Source organism: Drosophila mauritiana, chromosome X, assembly GCF_004382145.1.
Source record: "Drosophila mauritiana strain mau12 chromosome X, ASM438214v1, whole genome shotgun sequence".
NCBI lineage: Eukaryota > Metazoa > Arthropoda > Insecta > Diptera > Drosophilidae > Drosophila > Drosophila mauritiana.
The window spans coordinates 15,351,699-15,370,337 of record NC_046672.1 but is presented as its reverse complement, the minus strand read 5'-3'; the positions used below and the strand labels follow the sequence as shown (position 1 = coordinate 15,370,337).

Below are 18,639 nucleotides of genomic sequence, written 5' to 3'. Positions count from 1 at the left end.
TACATTTTATTTTAGCGTCGCTAATTTGACGCATATCTATTTTACTTAAATTTCAGGGTTAAAATCCATGCTTATATACCACGATTATTTACAGTTCGCAAAATAACGATTACACCTTCGATACGCTGCCTATCGAACTTATCGGTCCAAGCTGAACCGAAGCGTCTGTCTTGAACACATATCCAAATATCCTAGAAGCGTCTGCATAAAATTTGGGCTCTAAAATGGACTTCAATTACCATGTGGATTCGGCACTAACCACTTTATCGGAAAACCATAAGTTCTTTAAGGAAATGGCAGAATGTGAGTTATGTGACGCACCGAAACATATTTAAAACACACCCACCCACAGTCGTTTCTGATTTCAACGATGGCGGGGAAATCCAGAAGTTGCTGGACCAGAACGTGGAGCTCGCCGAGGATCTCATCCGAACTAAGAGCAAGCACCAATTGCTCAACAAGGCTCTGAAGCATGCCAAAAACTCTAGCAACACCGTCGAGAAGTTCGAGGAAGTCTGGAAGGAGCGCTCCGCAGCGGTGGAGCAAACGCGCATCGATGTCAAGAACTCAGCCGAGTTCAAGAACTTCATGAAAGCGGTGGAATCGGCAGCTCCCCAGAAGGGTGCGGAAATCAATGGTCAAGCGAATGGCCCCGCCCATGATGAGGACCTTATCATGGAAGCCACCGGCGCCGAGGTCTTCTCGCTCTACGATCCCTGGTCCAAGGCCCTGATAAAGAACCCCGTGCGTAACAAAATTTGCGGCCACGTCTACGACCGCGACTCGGTGATGCTGATCATTAAGGACAACATTGGCATTCGATGCCCGGTGCTCGGCTGTGCCAACAGGTCCTACATCCAGCCAGTGCACCTGGTCAAGGACCACGACCTACAGCAGAAGTTGCAACAGCGCATGTCCGACGCGATCGAGGATGAATCTTCCTCGGAGGAAGAGGGACAGGCAGATCATTAATTATGCGCAACTTCATTCTTGTCGACTAATAAGCAAATAATAAGCGCCTTTAAACTTTAAGATTTAAATAAGACGTCGTCTTGTTAAGATTTAACTTTATAAATAAAAAAAAACACTCATGTGGATTGATTGAAAGAATTTTCGAATTTTATTATATATTTTCATACCCGTTACTCGTAGAGTAAAAGGCTATACTAGATTCGTTGAAAAGTATGTAAAAGGCAGAAGGAAGCGCCATTAAACAAATTTTCAAAAATATATACATATATCAAGTATCTTTTTTAAGTGCTAGATAATAAGTAGGCGATGATTTCAACATTGTTCTTATGCAATACCATTTTTAAGTAGGCGATGATTTTAACTTTGTTCTTTTTCAATACTATTTTTGACATTTACACTCATTGTGCTCCAGAAACGAAGTCCCAACAATAAAAACTGAATCAATGAGGTAAGCAGCAGTATCGCAATTTGAAGCACCTTTCGACGATGGAAAATATACCTGATCTAGGGCATGACGATGGATGGGGCGAGGATCCGTCGCTAACAGGACAAGGTGCTGATAAACTCCTCGTTTTCCATGGAAATTCCTTTATTAATAGAATTTTCTTCTACAGTATATACAGACGTGGTTACGACGCGGTCTTGGGATCTAGGAAGCCCAGGATAAATGGCATAATGCTGCGGTTTCTGAGCTTTGTCAATCATATTCATTCTTATAACAAATGAATAATAACCAATAATTCTGATTTAATTTTTTTCGTTTTCAGATTAGTTTATTATAGATTAGTTTATTTGTGTGTAGAACGTTGTTGATATTCACTTAAAAAACTAATTGGTAGGCAAACGATTCCAGCTTGTAAATCTAGTTTCATTAACTTTTTTGACTTTTGCGATGAGTCGAATGCTTGTGCATTCTTTTTTGCTTTTTTTGATATCAGTGAGGAAATATCGTGTTTTCTATACATTTTTAAATACTACTATTGAATGAAGACTTGGTGATATAAATTATTTGGGAGCTTCTTCCTTGCTTTTATTATATTGTTTTACGGTGACCATAACTCCGTTCATGTCCACAAATCGTGTGTGGGTTCCAGCTGCGATAAATCGCTTGGCAGCGGGCATATCCAGTCTTGGCGCCGCCAGAGCTTCGTTTATTTCCCTATAGCGGGCAAGTAGGTCCCTTGTACGACGCAAATCGTGCATCACAGCATGCTGAAATGGAATCATCGAATGGTAATTGGCGCCATGTGTGTAATGTGTGTATATTGCACTCACATTTGAGACATCTTCACCCTGCAGTTTCAGGTATATGAAAAACAGTGTGCTGTTCGAGTATACCAGATAATTATCCAATTTAATTTGTTCATTTGTGTTCAATCTGCGTTCTGCCTGTAGAGCCAGTGCCTTCTCCGTATCGGCTTCCAGGAGTTCGATGCTGCTGTAGAAGGTTTTCAGGATGCGTTGCATGCTTTCGTCCTCCTGCAGTCTTGTGTCCAGGTAAGCGTTGCAGGGCAGTCCATTGTCGACAGCTTGATTTTCTTCAGCCATGTTCCTAAAATGGAATTAAATTCATGCGCGCATATTTACATATGGTTTATGCTTACAGTGCGACCGTTGTCCGAAACATAAAAATAACAGATTCTATTAGAAGCATTCAAAAAGCGCCGCTTCCACTTCAACATTCTACATATGTACATATATGAACAAGAGATAATGCTATAGTCGAGTTCCCCGACTGTCAGATACCCGTTACTTAGCTAATGTGAATGCGAACGCGATATTTTATCATTTTTCTTTATTAAACAATCAACTTTTTCAATAGTGAGTTAAGCGATATGTCTGCTATTCAATAGTGGGTTAATCGATATGTCTGTTGTGCATGTTTGTTCATCTCTAACACAAATGTTTTGGTAAACAAAAGGAACCAAATTAGACATGAGCTACATACAATTTGAAAGCGGCAGGGAGAAGGACAAGGCGCGCCAGGAGCTCCGTGAGGCCCGGGAGGTGATGCTGCAGCAGGCCAAGGAGCGGGCGGAGCTGCGTGGGCAGCGGGAGAGGCAGAAGGAGCTGCGCGGCGAAGCCGACTGGATGCTGCCCGCGGTGGCCAAGAAACTGGAGAAGCCCGCCAAAAAGTCAAAGAAGAAGGTTTCGAAGCACAAGTCCAGGTCCAAGTCCAAGTCATCGAAGAAGAGCAGGAAGCATCGCAGCAGCAGCAGTAGCAGCGAAAGTTCCACTTCATCTTCCTCCTCGTCCAGTGAGGATGAACAGGAGCGCAAGCGACGCAAGAAGAAGTCCAAGAAGAGCCGTAAGGAAAGTGCCAGCGAGGACGAGTGGGTGGAGGCTCCTCCGCCTCCCGCGGCGGACAATATCACTAAGAAGGAGCCCCCTCAGCGGGACGACTGGATGACCAGCGAGGCTCTCCTTCTGAAAACGTTCTCCAGAGAACGCAAGGAGCCAGCGAAGCCCAACGAGAAGGCCCAACAAATTGATGCCTACGATCCGGCCAAGAGTGGCCGTGAGCTCAATCCTTACTGGAAGAGCAATGGCACGGGTCTGCCTGGTTTCCAGAAGCCACAGGACGATGATGAACGGCAGGACAAGCCGCATCCCAGCAGCTCCGCACAGGGATCCTCGCGCGGTTGGCGAAAACCAGGCGCAAAGGCTCCCAGTCTGCCCAGAAGAAGCAGATCCCGCTCCAAAAGTGCCACATCTCCATCATCTGATGAGGAGATGGAGGAGCAGGAGGCGGTGCAGCAGACCAAGTCCACACCCTCCTGCCTCACAGACGAACAGATCAATGAGCTGGCCGGCAAGGCCATCAAGGCAGAGCTCAAAGGAAAGAAAGAACTGGCGGCGGAACTCAATAAGCAATTGGAGGCGGCACGTAAGGAGCGAGCAGAATTCATTGCCTCCGGCCAGTCACTGCAGAAGGCAAATACTAGGCCAGCCAAGTCCAAGGCCTCGGCAGAGCATGTGCTGCTCACCAAGGTGGACCAGAGCGGCAACGTGCGTCCGCTGGTGCAGTCCGGCGATCCGAACGAACCGTACGGTGGCAGGAGGGGACAAAAACGCGGCAGCAAGAAAGTGGACACCCACGTGGATGGCCAGCGTGTAAGATACTTTGCCGATGATGACCGCTACGATATTAAGCAAATGGTAAGCTCAACTTTCAAAAGCAAATACTAAATAGTAACATATTTTAACCTCCAGTTCGAGCGGGAGAAGCACGCCACAGCCGCAGAAGCCAACCTGCAGTATGCCGACATTGTGTCCAAGCACAAGAATCCCAACGATGACCTGGAAGACATATTCGCTGACAAGGTGCGCAAGCAGATCTCAGCCGGCGATGCTGAAAAGCGGGAGATGCAGAGCGCCATTAGGGAGCACGAGAAACTGGCGGCCACGCTGGACAACTGCGAGCGGTGCTTTGACTCCGCCAAGTTGGACAAACAGCTGCTTGTTTCCCTGGGCGATAAGATCTACCTCAGTTTGCCGTGGTACATGGGCCTCCAGAGCGGTCACTGCATTCTGACGACCCTGCAGCATGCGCCCTGCTGTACGCAACTAGACGAAGATGCCTGGGAGGAGATGAGCAACTTCCGTAAGGCACTCACCCGCATGTTCGCTGCACGGCGCCAGGATGTCATCTTCTACGAGATTGCCAACAAGCTGCACCGTCGGCCGCATCTCAGCGTGCACTGCATCCCCATTCCCGCCAGCCAAGGAGAGATGGCGCCCTTCTACTTCAAGAAGGCCATCGAGGAGTCGGAGCAGGAGTGGTGCATAAACAAGCAGCTGGTCTCGCTGCGTCAGAAGTCCCTGCGGGCGGCCATTCCCAAGGGCCTGCCCTACGTGTGGGTTCATTTCGGCATGGACTCGGGCTTCGCTCACGTCATCGAGGACGAGGATCGATTTCCGGCCAACTTTGCCCAGGTTCGTTGGCATTGCTCGCTCTTATTTGACTCAAATGTATGCTGATTGCACTTGATACTTTCAGGAAATCCTCGGGGGAATGCTGGAGCTCAACCCGAATGCTTGGCGAAAGCCACGAAAGGAGGCAAACCCCATCGGAAAGGTCAAATCCTTCGCTGAAAACTGGAAGAAATTTGATTGTACACAGAACTAGATAGATGCATTGTACAAAGCAGATATCCTAAGATCATTTAAAGTCAGAAAAATGTAATATATATTTTTATACATTATAAAAACCGTTTCAATTGCATTTACTTTATCGAGGATGAATCTTCCTCGGAGGACGAGGAACAGGCAGATCATTAATAATGCGCAACTTCATTCTTGTCGACTAATAAGCAAATAAAAAGCGCCTTTAAACTTTAAGATTTAAATAAGACGTCAAGTCTTGTTAAGAATTAACTTCATTAATAAAAAAAAACACTTATTTGGATTGATTGAAAAGAATTTTCGAATTTTATTATACATTTTCATACCCGTTACTCGTAGAGTAAAAGGCTATACTAGATTCGTTGAAAAGTATGTAAAAGGCAGAAGGAAGCGCCATTAAACAAATTTTCAAAAATATATACATATATCAAGTATCTTTTTTAAGTGCTGGATAATAAGTAGGCGATGATTTCAACATTGTTCTTATGCAATACCATTTTAAGTAGGCGATGATTTTAACTTTGTTCTTTTTCAATACTATTTTTGACATTTACACTCATTGTGCTCCAGGAACAACACCTATAGGATTTGCTCCTAACTTTTTCTTTTTTTTTTGTATATATCATGCGGAAAACCAAGTCCCAACAATAAAAACTGAATCAATGGGGCAAGCAGCAGTATCGCAATTTGAAGCACCTTTCGACGATGGAAAATATACCTGATCTAGGGCATGACGATGGATGGAGCGAGGATCCGTCGCTAACAGGACAAGGTGCTGATAAACTCTTCGTTTTCCATGGAAATTCCTGTATTAATAGAATTTTCTTCTACAGTATATACAGACGTTGTTACGACGCGGTCTTGGGATCTAGGAAGCCCAGGATAAATGGCATAATGCTGCGGTTTCTGAGCTTTGTCAATAATCATATTCATTCTTATAACAAATTAATAAAAACCAATAATTCTGATTTAATTTTTTTCGTTTTCAGATTAATTTATTATATGTAGAACGTTGTTGATACATTATTTATACATTATAAAAACCGTTTTAATTGCATTTATTCTATAAAAATAAATAAATTTCAAATTTTGAATCGTCGATAACACTATTCGATTAGTATTTTTCCCTATCGGTATTGCGCAACACTGGTAAACAGCTGATTGAAATATATAAATATTTAGCAATTTGTTTTTGTGCCTGCTAACGAATTTCGCTTCCATTTATTGCAATAAAAAGATATATATTACAAATAGAGGCATAGTGGTCCAGTAACAGATTGCACATATCATGCTGCAACGCAGAGAAAAGAGAGCTCCTCCTTTCAATTTGAAGAGAGTTGTTTCCAACGGGGAAGTTGCCTAGAAAAGTTCATCAACAATCCATAAAAATTTCATCACTCTGATGGAGAAACATGTTCAGTTCTGAGTGAAAACTGCAACGACACTGCAACTGGATGTGATCACGACCAGCAGAAGTAGGTGAAGCTATCTGAGGAGTGACAGCACCCAATGCGCCAGTAGCATTCAAACCGAAGAATTCCCCGATTGTGACCACTGCCATGTCCGTGTCCCAGGAGAATTACACCCGCCGGGAGCTGTGATGGAGCGCTAGGTTCTGGCCAGGATGTGGCCAGCCGCCCTGACACGCCTGCTGAGACGCCGGATTGTGTACATCGTGCTGGTGGTACTGCTGCTCATCTACGGATTCGGACACATTTTCGATCGGGTGAGTGCAGGTGCTCCAGCTGGCAGTTCCTAGCTCCTGGATCTGAATCTAATGAGAAGCATTAAGTGGAACTTCACTACATGATGCAACCCGTTGGCTAATTGAGTTACTTTTGTATGCGCAGGACTCATTTTCCGGCCTGCACTATGACGAGTATATGGTGCAGCGCACCCGACCGCTCCTGTGGACGCAGCAGCTCCTGGCGCCGGAGGAGCAGCTCAATCGCACGCGCGGCGATCCGGAGGCACACTGCCGCAACTCTGTCCAGGGCCGCCAATGGCTGGCGGACGAGCGAGGATTCGTGTGCCGACGCGAGGAGGTGCTAACCAACGGCTGCTGCAACCTGGAGCTGCCCGGCATTGGATACTACAGCTGCCGCACGTGCAATACCAGCACCCACTGTTGCGGTGTTTACGAGTATTGCGTCTCCTGCTGCCTGCACCCCGGACAACAGCCGCTGCTGGAGCGCGTCCTGCAGGCGCCCAACACGCCCAAGTACATCTTCGCCAGCGTGACGGACCACTTCGAGCTGTGCCTGGTCAAGTGCCGCACGAACTCGCACTCCGTGGAGCACGAGAACAAGTACCGCGATCCAGCGGCCAAGCATTGCTATGGTCTAACCGAGGCGCACGAATCCCAGCGTGATGTGGCGCCCCAGGGAGCCAGTCGCAGCTGACCACTGCGTCCACCTTCCACTGTCCACCGTCCAGTGCGATGACTCTGCCTTGTGTACAACGTTTTCGGCCGCCACACATAGACGTTCAACGGATGAGCTTTACCTCGAACTGGAAATGAGAAAGTTTTAAGTCATCAGCTGGTTCGTTGGCAATATTTCTACTAAGTCAGGGATCGCTTTAGGCTAGAAGTAATACGTTTTCTCTCTTATTAACTGCTTAATTATCGTGAAAAGTTCATTAATAACAACTATAGAAGATAATCGAACACACTTTTTTAAACTAAATCGAATTTAGTTTGTATCTTTAGCCAACTTAGATATTGTATAGCTCTCTTTTATGTTTAATGGCTTTAATTTCATTTTATAACGCAATATAAGCTATAGAAATGTGCAATTTTCGTATTTTAGCGTAAGTATAATACGATTGATTATCAATGTTTAATTGTGTAAATAAATAAGCACGGAATAGAGTGGTCAACTTTAATTTATTTATATATTCTTTTGATCAAATGAACTAACTATTTAAAACAAATGCTTGTGCTTCTTATTGAAACAAGTAAAATTTATTTATGGATTAACTTTCTGAAGTTTAGAGGATTCTTTAATACCGGAATATTTCATAAATCCTTGGATAGGTACTCCGAATTTAGTTACGTGGAAACTGTGAACGGCTCCTGGTGCACCACCTGACCCTCGATGCCGTAAAAGATGGTGCCATCCTGGACATATCCCCACGCCATGCGACGCGACGTGAAACTGATGCCCAGGTCACCGGAGTGGCCAACCACGATGGCGCCGCCAGTGCCACCCAGCCGTTTGGTCATCTCGCGGCACTCCTTGTCGGCGGCGGCCTGGGCGGACAGTCCCTGGTACTCCATGGCGGCCAGAATGCGCTGGGCCAGATTGTAACGCATGAGGGTCTCGCCGTGTCCGGTGGTGGAGACGCCTCCACGGCAGTTATCCGCATAGGTGCCGCTGCCCAGAATGGGTGTGTCCCCAATGCGACCCGGCCACTTGCCGGTGATGCCGCCGGTGGAGGTGCCTACCACAATTTGGCCCGATGCGTCCATGGCCACTGCACCGACTGTTTCGCCACTGGGATCCGTTTTCGGCACCGGCTTGTCCTCGGCCAGTTCCGTGCGGGCAAAGAAGGGATCCTTGCCCTGGGTCATCTGATCCTGGAATTCCTTCAGCGTGAAGCGAGCGCCCTCGGTGACCAGTGCTCCCGGCTGCAGTCGCTCGCTGCCCGTGGCCAGTGCAAGCTCCTGGGCCGCTGCGCCGCCAAGGAAGGTGTGCCGCTGCTTCTCCATCAGGCGACGCGCCACTGTAATCGGGTGCATCACATCCTGCAGCAGGGTTATGCAGCCGGCTCGCAAATCGCGACCCTCCATCAAACTGGCCTCCATTTCCACCTGGCCATTGGTGTTCAGGCAGGAGCCGTAGCCGGCGTTGAAGTTCTCGTCCAGCTCCATGCTGCGCACCGCCGCCTCCACGGCGTCCAGGGCACTGCCTCCGCCGCTGCCATTGTCCGGACTCAGTAGCCCCCAGGCGGAGCGCAGGGCCTGCTTAATGCCCGCGAACTTGCCCGCTATCCTGGAGTCCGATATATCACCGGCTCCACCGTGGATGAGCAGAACTGGGCGTGGCATTTCGAAGATATTCGCCGTCAGCTGCGGAGATTTTATGGAGATGTGGCAGGCAGCTCGAGCAGCTGATGTCTGGTGCTCCGATTGCTGGGGAATTGTTTTATACTCTCTTTGTCTTTATGGCTCTGGCTCCTTTGTTGGCAAAGACAATGCCCTGCTCAAGGAGTCCATTAGCAACTGAAGTGATTTTAAATACACTTTTGATTTATTTTCCAATGGCAAGGTAAGTGATATTAAAATCTGTATTAGATTTGTATGAAATTGCTTTAAATATTATATTTTATTGATTGATTATATTTTATGTTAATGGTTAGGGTATATAATTGGTCAGTTCTTTATTTGAAAAATATGACAATTATGGTAAAAGCTTTCGTTTTCGGTGGTTTTGTGGTCTTTCTTATCTGAAAAATGCATTTCAATTTAGTATGCTTATTATATATAGTTTATTTATCAGGAAATTGTACAAACCAAGAAACAATAAATTATAAATTATTAATATGGTATAGTATTTTTCACACTTGTATCAACAGTGTGCAACCCAAAAGGCGTAAGGGTATTCGCGTTTCGACTTTAATCATTTATGTAGCTCTCTGCCGCTTGGTTTTTGTTTTTTTTTTCTCTCACATGCACTGTGTGATAAGGCGACTAATCAGGTTGTTCGTGCCGTTTAAATATTATATATATTATAATGGGCGTGTGAACCAGCAGATAGATAAGGGTCTGTATGGGTAGAGGTGCAGATACATATGTATCTTGTTGTGGCATCCGACTCTTACGAATCTCTTTGCAAAACAGGCTAAACTTGTTGGCAATGTTTATGGAAAGGCTCGAGGAATGGAAAAACAAATATTACTCTGCACAAATACGCACTCTTCAGCTGTTTTAATCAATTGTTTCAGATCGAAATTCTCATGGAGCTTACAATCAATCAATTATCCGAACACAGTAATTCCCCAACAGATGTGTTGGTTCTTTCTAAAAATACCACTATTTTCCACACCATTCAATGGTGAATGGTTAATTTCGTGGCCATTGGCCATGTCATATTCATCACCATCGCCATCCATTCCCATTCCCAGTGACATGTTAAAGTTCAATGGTCTTTGCCCGCCGCACGCGTCACTTCACCAGCGCACCACAGTCAAGCACGCACATGGAGTGCACCACCCTGAGGGGCATGACACCACCCAACCGCCATACCACCCACAGTTCACCCTGCACCACCAAGCCACTATGGAAAATTTGATCACTTTTTTGGCCAAATATATTTATAGTTCTTATTTATGCAGAACTAAACATTAGTCAATTATAAATGCATTTTATATTTAATATTATCTTAATCGACCGACTTTTTTTGGCCAAAAAAAGGGCTACATTTCCCATAGTGCAACCAACCACCCCCATGGCCGCAATGATGATGAAGCAATTAAAGCAAAATGTTTAATCAAAACACTCGACGGCAGTTGTGGCGGCGCCATCTACTGGTGGTGACGCTGGTGGCGCCCTCTGTTGGTGGTGTCACAAGCAACAAAAGATCAATTTACTAGATGTTTTCTAACTTAAATTAGATATTGTGCGTGTTTAGATTGCTTGCTTTAAATTAATAAAATTTTATATTACTAATATATTACTATATGCTTAAATTAATATCATATTATATACATATTTCTCATATTTTACAGAAGAGGAGTGCTGGTGTGGATTTAAAAGCACTGCTCGATTGTTTGAGCCACTTGAATCTTGGTGGTGGTGCGTGGGGTTCCCGTGAACTGGTTTATATGGCCGGGGATTCCCGCGCCAGTACATCGGAATATTCGGTGCACACTCGAGTGCATAATAACATTTTATGGCATCGAACCGTGAGCATGGCTTTGCTTGAACTCTGACCCCCTCTACTCGTTATAATTTCTCCCATTTCTCTGGGGGGCCTGAATGAAGCAATTTTGGCCATCCTCTCCAGCCATTTACCCCGCTGCCATTTGTTTTTTTTTTTTCTTTGCCGCTGCCAATTTTCCAGCGAAAAGCCCCCGCCCCAATCGTTTGGGGATCAAACGTAAATTTCACTTTGTGCAGCGGCGAGGAGCTCGCAAAAAAGGCCAAAGAAACAGCTGCAGGAACAATAGACGCGCTGAAATGGGCGTTGGACTTTGGGAAGGGGTGGGGTTGGTTGGGTTGGTTTGGAATTTATAAATCAAAATGTCAGAAATTGTTAACGATTCGAGCAGCGATGGGTTGTGTGTCAGTCGTCGTCCGCACATGACCCCCATCATCGCAACCATAGTCATTATCAACGCCATTATTGCCCCCAATGAACTCTTCTCGTCCAGCGGGCTGCGAAAGGATAAGGGAAAGGATCCGGGGTAATAGTTGACGTACCTTCTGGCCTTAGCGATCTAATTGGGTGTGAAATGCTCATAACAGAAAGGTTGCATATATGGATAGGGATGGGGATATGGATGGGAATGTGGATACTAATGCGGATGGGGATGCACAGGTGTGCGGGTTTATGGAGTGCCACTTGGCTCATTACCGGATTAAGCTTAAATGTCGAGCAGATACTTCAATCCTCTTCAATGAATTTTTACAACTGCATGCGGAGACTTCATTTAATATTCGAAAATTCAAATTAATACAAGTGTGGCGAATGCCACAATTAAATTGGCTTTTCGCTGAAGCAAACCCCTCGAATTAACGCATTTTATTGTTCACAACAAAATATGCGGCGCCACAGTATTACATACACATACACATACATGCGAGCAATTTGGTTTTAACTATAATTTACTCTAATGTGTTTTTAATTGCGTGCAACAAAATCCGATTAGTTAATGCAAAATTGGTACATTTTCGACATAATTTCTATCTGCAAATATATTGGCTCACTTCAATCAGTAAATATAATTAATTATTTAGTTTAAATTCTAAATATAAAAATCAATTTGGTATAATATATTTTAGCAACAGGATAACTACACATTTCCGGCTCAAGTCGCAGCTGAAAAGTATGCTACGATAATAATTGCGTTGGCATTGAAGCATGAGCCTGATGTGATGATGTCATTGTCTGATTGGAGAATCCACATCCAAAGGACGACCATCGCTCCACGCGTAGATGACCAAAGTAACGTCAGGGATCAAGGTCGCAACACCTGAGATCCACCTGTCGATTCCTTGAGGGCAAGGAAATCGGAAATCGCAACCGGAGTGACATTGACAATGGCGACAAAGACGCCAGAGAGCCTCTTTTGTTGCGGCTTACGGCTGCCATTCAACGGCTGCCATTCCATTTCCATCCACTTAACCCACCCACCCACCAACAACCACCTTCCAAGTCAGCACCACCATCCATCCAGTGGGAAAGCGGATAATTTGCTGTCTCTGGCATTTCCCGAGGAACCAAGCTGCTGAAAACACCTTTCTCGGCTCAATTCATTTTCCAATTAAGACCGTTTTTCAAACGAACTGGTTTTTTATAGACTGTTCAAAATTTGACTAAAATCTAGAAAAGATATATACACCTATAGCTCTATAAATTTAATAACAATTTATTATAAATATAATTGATGAAGCCAAAGAATAACAATTGGGCTATGAATAAAGGTTTAAAAACTAACCATATTCGCTTAAATTGTTTTATTTAGAATTTAAGATTTTAAGATACCAATATTCACATGTTTAATTGAACACTTGCCACTTATTTCTCGCAGTGCCGCACCGAGTAACTTCCCCAATTAAACTCTTGATTGTGTGGCGAATTTTCGCTCGGTTTTGATTCCTAATGGATTCAGAAGGAATGGATTGTAATCCACGTTGCCGTATCGGTTACACTTGGACACTTGGCAAGGTCGTTGTCCTGCGTCCTTTGAACATCCTGGCTGGCAAATTAAATTGTCAGCTCCCTTTTGGCCATCTATTTCGCATTGTTTTTCCCGTCCGAACGACACCCCCTCCGCCCAACGTAGATTTCAACTTGACTTTGATTTCACGTCTTTCGGTCTTTTCCGTTCGAGGCGGCCACTTGAAAATTAATTTAGAATAAACCGCAGGCGATCGACGGCTCAGCACAGTGGATATTATCTGTTTATCCAGTGCCAGATAATTGAATTTATCGACGTCTCATTCCCAAGTTTGTTTGGGCCAAATTGCGTGTTATAACTTAATTTCCTTGCGCCATTGGCAACTCGCAACTTGCCCATTCAGCGACTGCAGCAATTTGAATATATCTATATAGTACTATATACATTCTATTTGGCCCACTTTTATCGATTGTTGGGAATTGACCTCATCTATGCGTTTATTGCTGGCCTGGACTTGGCTGATAACAATTAAAGCTGGCCTACACTCGAAAAACAGAGATTTAGCTATCTTTTAGATGTAATAAATAAATTACTTATAAGTAGATAAAGTATCTTTCAATTGTGATATTTTAATTTATGCACATTTTTCATGAATATATCTGTTACAAATATATGGAGTGCAGTGTAATTGGAACATAATGGGAAATGATAAAGTTTTCCCTCGCCTTGGAAACTTTTGTGCTGGAATCTGCTGCCAATAGATAGCTTCCTTAATTCTATTCAATCTACCACGACTAACTAATTCAATTTCAATATACTTTGGGCTGATTTTGGCTTGAGTATTTGGTTAATGAAGTGCGTTGCTGTGTCCTTGATGTATTTAAACCTTTAACAATGTGCACAAAAGTAGACATACATATAACCATTTCAATAGAGTGAATATTCAATAGCGTTGCAAGGGGTAAATAAACAATTTTCCCAACATTCAGTGCCACAGAAAGTTTTTCTTGGACTCGAGTTTTGTGTGCTGTTTCCATTTCCCCGGGGAAATCCCTTGTAAATCGCAGGGGGTAACAAATAACTTTTGCAATTGCGATTAATATACGTGTTACTTTGCCCGCTGGATGTCCTTTTTTATCCTTTTTTCTCCTTTTTTTTTGGTTTTTCCCCTTGTTATTGCAGTTTGCCCTGTTTTGCCTTCTGTTTTGGGCTTCATTATGGCAATGAAGAAATATGAAGCAGCAAATGACAAGCAACAGGGGTGGGGGTGTGTGTCCTGCTGGGTGGGTGGTTGTGGGTGGTGCGGTGGGTGGCAATGAACTCTCTCTGCGGCTGTTTACATGGTTTTACCGCCAGCAAAGACAGCGGCAACTGGGGAACAAAGTTGATGAAACTCCCCAAAAAGGGGCGGCGGTATGTGGCGCTAAGGGGGCGGGGCAGTGATATAGTATTTTGCGACGCAGAATGGCCTGACTCCAGGCTCCATATAAGTGTATATGTACCTACGTGTCCAGTTGCTGTGTCCACTGCAACTCATGCGGTTCATGCAACACAGTATTCAAAGTTACAACACTCTTCGCATTTCAAAAATCAATGCCACACATTTTCAGAGGTGAATTCAATTCAATTGCGGTTGCAAGTCTTTTTTATTTATTATTTATTTATTTATTTATTTATTTTAAATATTTATTTAAATATTTTGCAATGCAATTTTAGATGAGCTATTTTAGTTATTTCCGCCGCATAAACGCCGCATTTTTGCGAAAACTTTCGCACAGGACCAACCGCCGACGAAAAGTAAAAACCAACAGGAGCAACATTGGACAAAGGACATCAAACACTTGGCTTTTTATGTGCTATGTGTTGCCTTGGTGGAAATTTGATTGCCCACGTCCTCGGGTCACTCCCCTTTTTGTACCGCAGCCCTTCCATTCCCTTTCCCAAATCCGCCGCATCCCTGATCCTTCAGCGCCTGTCGCTCAATTGTCCTCTCTGCAAAGGCAGAAAAAGTATTGAAATGATTAAGTTTTATAAGCAAAGTAAAGTTTTACAAAGTATCTAAATATCTAAATATATATATATATATATATATATATATTGGTTTTTGAATATCCTTGCAAATTCCTTTGTGAATTCACACAGCTTTTCTTTCTGTGCACATATTTATTAGCTCTTACTCCCGAAATTTGTTGCGGCTTTCTATGTGTGTGTGTTTGTGTTTGCCTGTGTGTGCCCACACACACACACACGCATCAGCCCCGCCCACTGCGCCCACTTCGTTCACATTTCACTCGATTGTCAGTTTCAGTTTTTGGCTCTTGAGACGAGAGTTTGTGTTTCATTATCGCGGCTGTCCGCCTCACTCCCCCTTCCACCGCCATCCTTTTCTTGTTTTCAGTTCATGTGACAGTACCCAGCAAGGGGTATCAAATTCAATTGCAGGTATGTTGGCACTTAGGAACTTTGGGACTCTTAAGCTGAACGGAAAGTTGGAAAGTTAAATGATGTGTTTGAAGCTATATAGACAAATAGATATAGAAAATAAAGCTATATAAAATATTAAGCGAATTCTTTAGAATTTGCACAGTCGTGGCTATCTATGTATCTTTATATCTATGTATCTTTATATCTATATATCTATGTATCTATATATCTTATGTGGAATGTTGGTTACTGTGGCTTGGCTGCGAATCGATTTGCATGCTGCTCCGCTTTTACAAAGTCACATCGAGTCGCATCCGTCATTTGGCTGAGTGATGGGAATTGGGATTGGCCATATCCTTCTATCAGTTTATCCTTCTATATGTGCTATATAGTGCGCCGATCCAGCAGTGCGGCTGCCATAACGCTAGCGACGACGCTCGTGTCTGGCTGCCCCGCGGCGTTGACCTTGAACTTGCAGCATGCGGCAGCTACAGAATTATAACAAACCCCCTATCGAAACCCCCCATCAGAATTTCCCCAACCCACGGGCAGAAAGTTTCGCTTTCTCCTGCCCCCCATTTGTTACACTCTTTTTATTCGGTTTGATACGCTTTTCGTTTCGTTTTGTTTCGCTTCGGTTTTCGGTTCTTTGGGGCGAGTGTTTTTTGTTTTTTATGTGCGTGCACTGCGTTCCGATTGGATTTCAGAATTAATTTGCTACCCAGCTCCATCTTAATCCGCACCGCCCACCTGCAACCGCCGCATCCCCTCCAAATTTAACCACTTTCACCGCGGAGCAGGAAGTTGGAAAATTTACGGAAAATCTCGGCTTGGGCATCGCGATGAATATTACGGTCGACAATTAAGGGGATTTACACAGCACATGCATCCTTGTAATTATTAATATTTTAATTGGAAGAACCGAGTGAGAGCTACCTTAATTGTTATCAATTTATACGTTTCCGTTTTTTGAAAAAACAATTACCGCTTGACAGCTTTAAGTGACGGAATTTATAGAGGGCATTAGCAAAGCTATTGCCAAATCGATTCCACTTTCAAATGCGATTCGAGATTTAGTATTAATATTCCACAAGACATAGTGGCTTTAATTTGCTAAACTCTTGACTAAACCTTGATCCGCTTTTCTTTAATTTACATACGAACAATCAAATGCTCAATCACTCAACAATACAGCAATTGGAAAAATCGTGTTGCAGCTAGGAAGGTGTAGGTGGGTAGGGGGGAAGGGGGAGCAGTAATGGGAAAAGGAAAAAGGACGAAGGACGAAGGAGCCGGCCAAATTGGCGAGGGACAATACGGGCAGCTGTCCATAATAAATGTTGAGCCCACGTTTGTGGCCACGCACGCATTACGCCGCTTTCAATGTCCTTCGGCCATCATCCCGCTTCCCCCTCTCCGCACGCTCCTCTGACCCCTCCTCCCAAACCAACCACCCACCCACCTGCCCCATCAAACTGTACTTTCACCTGGTCAGGTGGGTGTCCGGACCTACTCCATCGCATTGTCAGTGGGCGAGCTCAAATTGCGCCGGTCTGCGACTTGGAATCCATTCACATCTACGCACTCCTTTGCGTCCATTTTCAGTTTATATAGTTGCACTGCGAGAAATTGGCATACACATCAACTCGATCTAATTTGCACAGAGAGAAAATATATTCAAGAACTTACTAGAGTTGAATTTTACTCAATAACAATTATAATTTGCATTTTAATAAGTATATAATATGTAACTATGTATCTATTATTGTCGCCCAGTGTATGTATCTATATATCTAAGTATCTACTATTTTCGCCCAGTGTATCTATGTATTTTTGTGTACCGCTTGTGGGTTAATTTTTCATGCTAATGAAGGGGGCATGTTAATTGTTTGTGTTGCATTCGCCGCCTGGCAGGTGGCCAAACAAGCCCAAAAAAAAAAAAAAAAATAGGGACTACCTTTCAAAGGAACCGGATACCAAGGATAATTGCCAGGCCATCAGGTGGGCTCACATTTTTGGGTTGCGCCAAACAAATCATTGGCATTAATTTCGAAGCAGGAAATTAAGAAGCGTTTTCTGGACTACGCACACACAAGTACGGGGGTCAGGGGTCAGTAGGTGGGGCAGTTCATGGCAGGACAGCCTTGACCCTAATGCCTTCGCCTTCGCCTTTGGCTTTGCCACTGCTCTTGGCTTTTGGCCATCCGAGTAGCAGAACTTTAAGTGATTTCGCTGGTGGCCTTCGCAAGGCGAAAACAATAAAATCATCGCAAACTCATTCAGAAATTATATATAACTTATAACGCAGACAGTGGCGCGCAAAAAGGGGATCCTTTTTGATTGATAACTACAACGATTTGGATTGAATGGGCGCATTCAAGGCATCCGGCTAAGTATTTCGATTAAATCTACAGATATATATCCATATATCATGTGCCTCTGCATGCCCGTTTACACATGCGGTTGTAATAAAACTCTTGTGGCAAGGATTCAAGGATTCATTTCGAGATTTTCGAACTTTCATGTAAAATATGAATACTGTCGAGTGGAATGCGAAAACTTTAGCGATTGCCAGCGAAATCAATATTCAGCTATTTAAAGTGTAATATTTAAGATATTAAGTGGGATATCCAAAAATTGCTAGCATAATTCAGTTTTTTTTAACAGAATTTCACAAAAGATAACCCACTCAAAGCCACAACTTCGATGGGAAACACTTAACGTTTGCATTCGCAAAAACAATTTACACTGCACAAACGACTTGGAAGCAAGTAATATTCAATAGCCATTCGGAAGTGCCAAATATGTGACAGGGTATCAATATTCGGATCATAATATATGTTTATGCACCCATAAATGGCGCCGTCTCGTGGGAAATGTTTCGACAATCTGTTGAATATTCGCTTTAATGTCTTTGTCTATTGATTTAATGGCCCCACGGGAGTTGGCCACCGAAATGCGGTCACATTTCTCTGGCACACAGAGAAAAAGCCGGAGAAATGGAGAGGGACGGCACGATGGAGCGGTGAGCGAGACGGAATGTATCGCATATTTGCATACTGAGCTGCGTGTGTGCGAATGAAAATGGAATTTAACTCATTTTGATCAAAACGATACCAGCCACGCCCACTGCGCCACGCCCACGCGATATCGCTTTTGCCTGCGAGCTGTCAATGGGGGCGTATGCGAAAGGGGCGTGGCCCGTAATTACTGCGATTGGGGGGCGGTGGAGCGGTTGAGCTGCTGAATTTTCAAAATTTATAGCATACTTTG

The 18,639-nt window shown here is 44.0% G+C and overlaps 5 protein-coding genes across 5 annotated transcripts; 3 read left to right on the top strand and 2 right to left on the bottom strand.

Moving 5' to 3' along the window:
• The first annotated feature begins 85 nt into the window (after nucleotides 1–85).
• Nucleotides 86–1,110, top strand: LOC117147602 (E3 SUMO-protein ligase NSE2). Its single transcript, XM_033314552.1, has 2 exons — nucleotides 86–303; nucleotides 353–1,110. The coding sequence occupies exons 1-2, from the start codon at nucleotides 225–227 to the stop codon at nucleotides 970–972; spliced, it is 699 nt and encodes a 232-aa protein (XP_033170443.1). The 5' UTR covers nucleotides 86–224; the 3' UTR covers nucleotides 973–1,110.
• Nucleotides 1,111–1,973: 863 nt separating this feature from the next.
• On the bottom strand, nucleotides 1,974–2,682 carry LOC117147662 (nuclear nucleic acid-binding protein C1D-like). Its single transcript, XM_033314638.1, has 3 exons — nucleotides 2,577–2,682; nucleotides 2,248–2,524; nucleotides 1,974–2,184 (listed from the first exon to the last, which is right to left on the bottom strand). The coding sequence occupies exons 1-3, from the start codon at nucleotides 2,624–2,626 to the stop codon at nucleotides 1,978–1,980; spliced, it is 534 nt and encodes a 177-aa protein (XP_033170529.1). The 5' UTR covers nucleotides 2,627–2,682; the 3' UTR covers nucleotides 1,974–1,977.
• A 175-nt stretch (nucleotides 2,683–2,857) lies between these two features.
• On the top strand, nucleotides 2,858–5,394 carry LOC117147661 (CWF19-like protein 2 homolog). Its single transcript, XM_033314637.1, has 3 exons — nucleotides 2,858–4,131; nucleotides 4,186–4,908; nucleotides 4,973–5,394. The coding sequence occupies exons 1-3, from the start codon at nucleotides 2,908–2,910 to the stop codon at nucleotides 5,099–5,101; spliced, it is 2,076 nt and encodes a 691-aa protein (XP_033170528.1). The 5' UTR covers nucleotides 2,858–2,907; the 3' UTR covers nucleotides 5,102–5,394.
• Nucleotides 5,395–6,251: 857 nt separating this feature from the next.
• On the top strand, nucleotides 6,252–7,930 carry LOC117147868 (UPF0454 protein C12orf49 homolog). The gene is made up of 2 exons (XM_033314945.1): nucleotides 6,252–6,823; nucleotides 6,948–7,930. Exons 1-2 carry the CDS (start codon nucleotides 6,722–6,724, stop codon nucleotides 7,497–7,499), a joined length of 654 nt encoding a protein of 217 aa, XP_033170836.1. The 5' UTR covers nucleotides 6,252–6,721; the 3' UTR covers nucleotides 7,500–7,930.
• A 49-nt stretch (nucleotides 7,931–7,979) lies between these two features.
• On the bottom strand, nucleotides 7,980–9,242 carry LOC117147867 (probable isoaspartyl peptidase/L-asparaginase CG7860). Its single transcript, XM_033314944.1, has one exon. It carries the CDS (start codon nucleotides 9,146–9,148, stop codon nucleotides 8,150–8,152), a length of 999 nt encoding a protein of 332 aa, XP_033170835.1. The 5' UTR covers nucleotides 9,149–9,242; the 3' UTR covers nucleotides 7,980–8,149.
• Nucleotides 9,243–18,639: the final 9,397 nt, after the last annotated feature.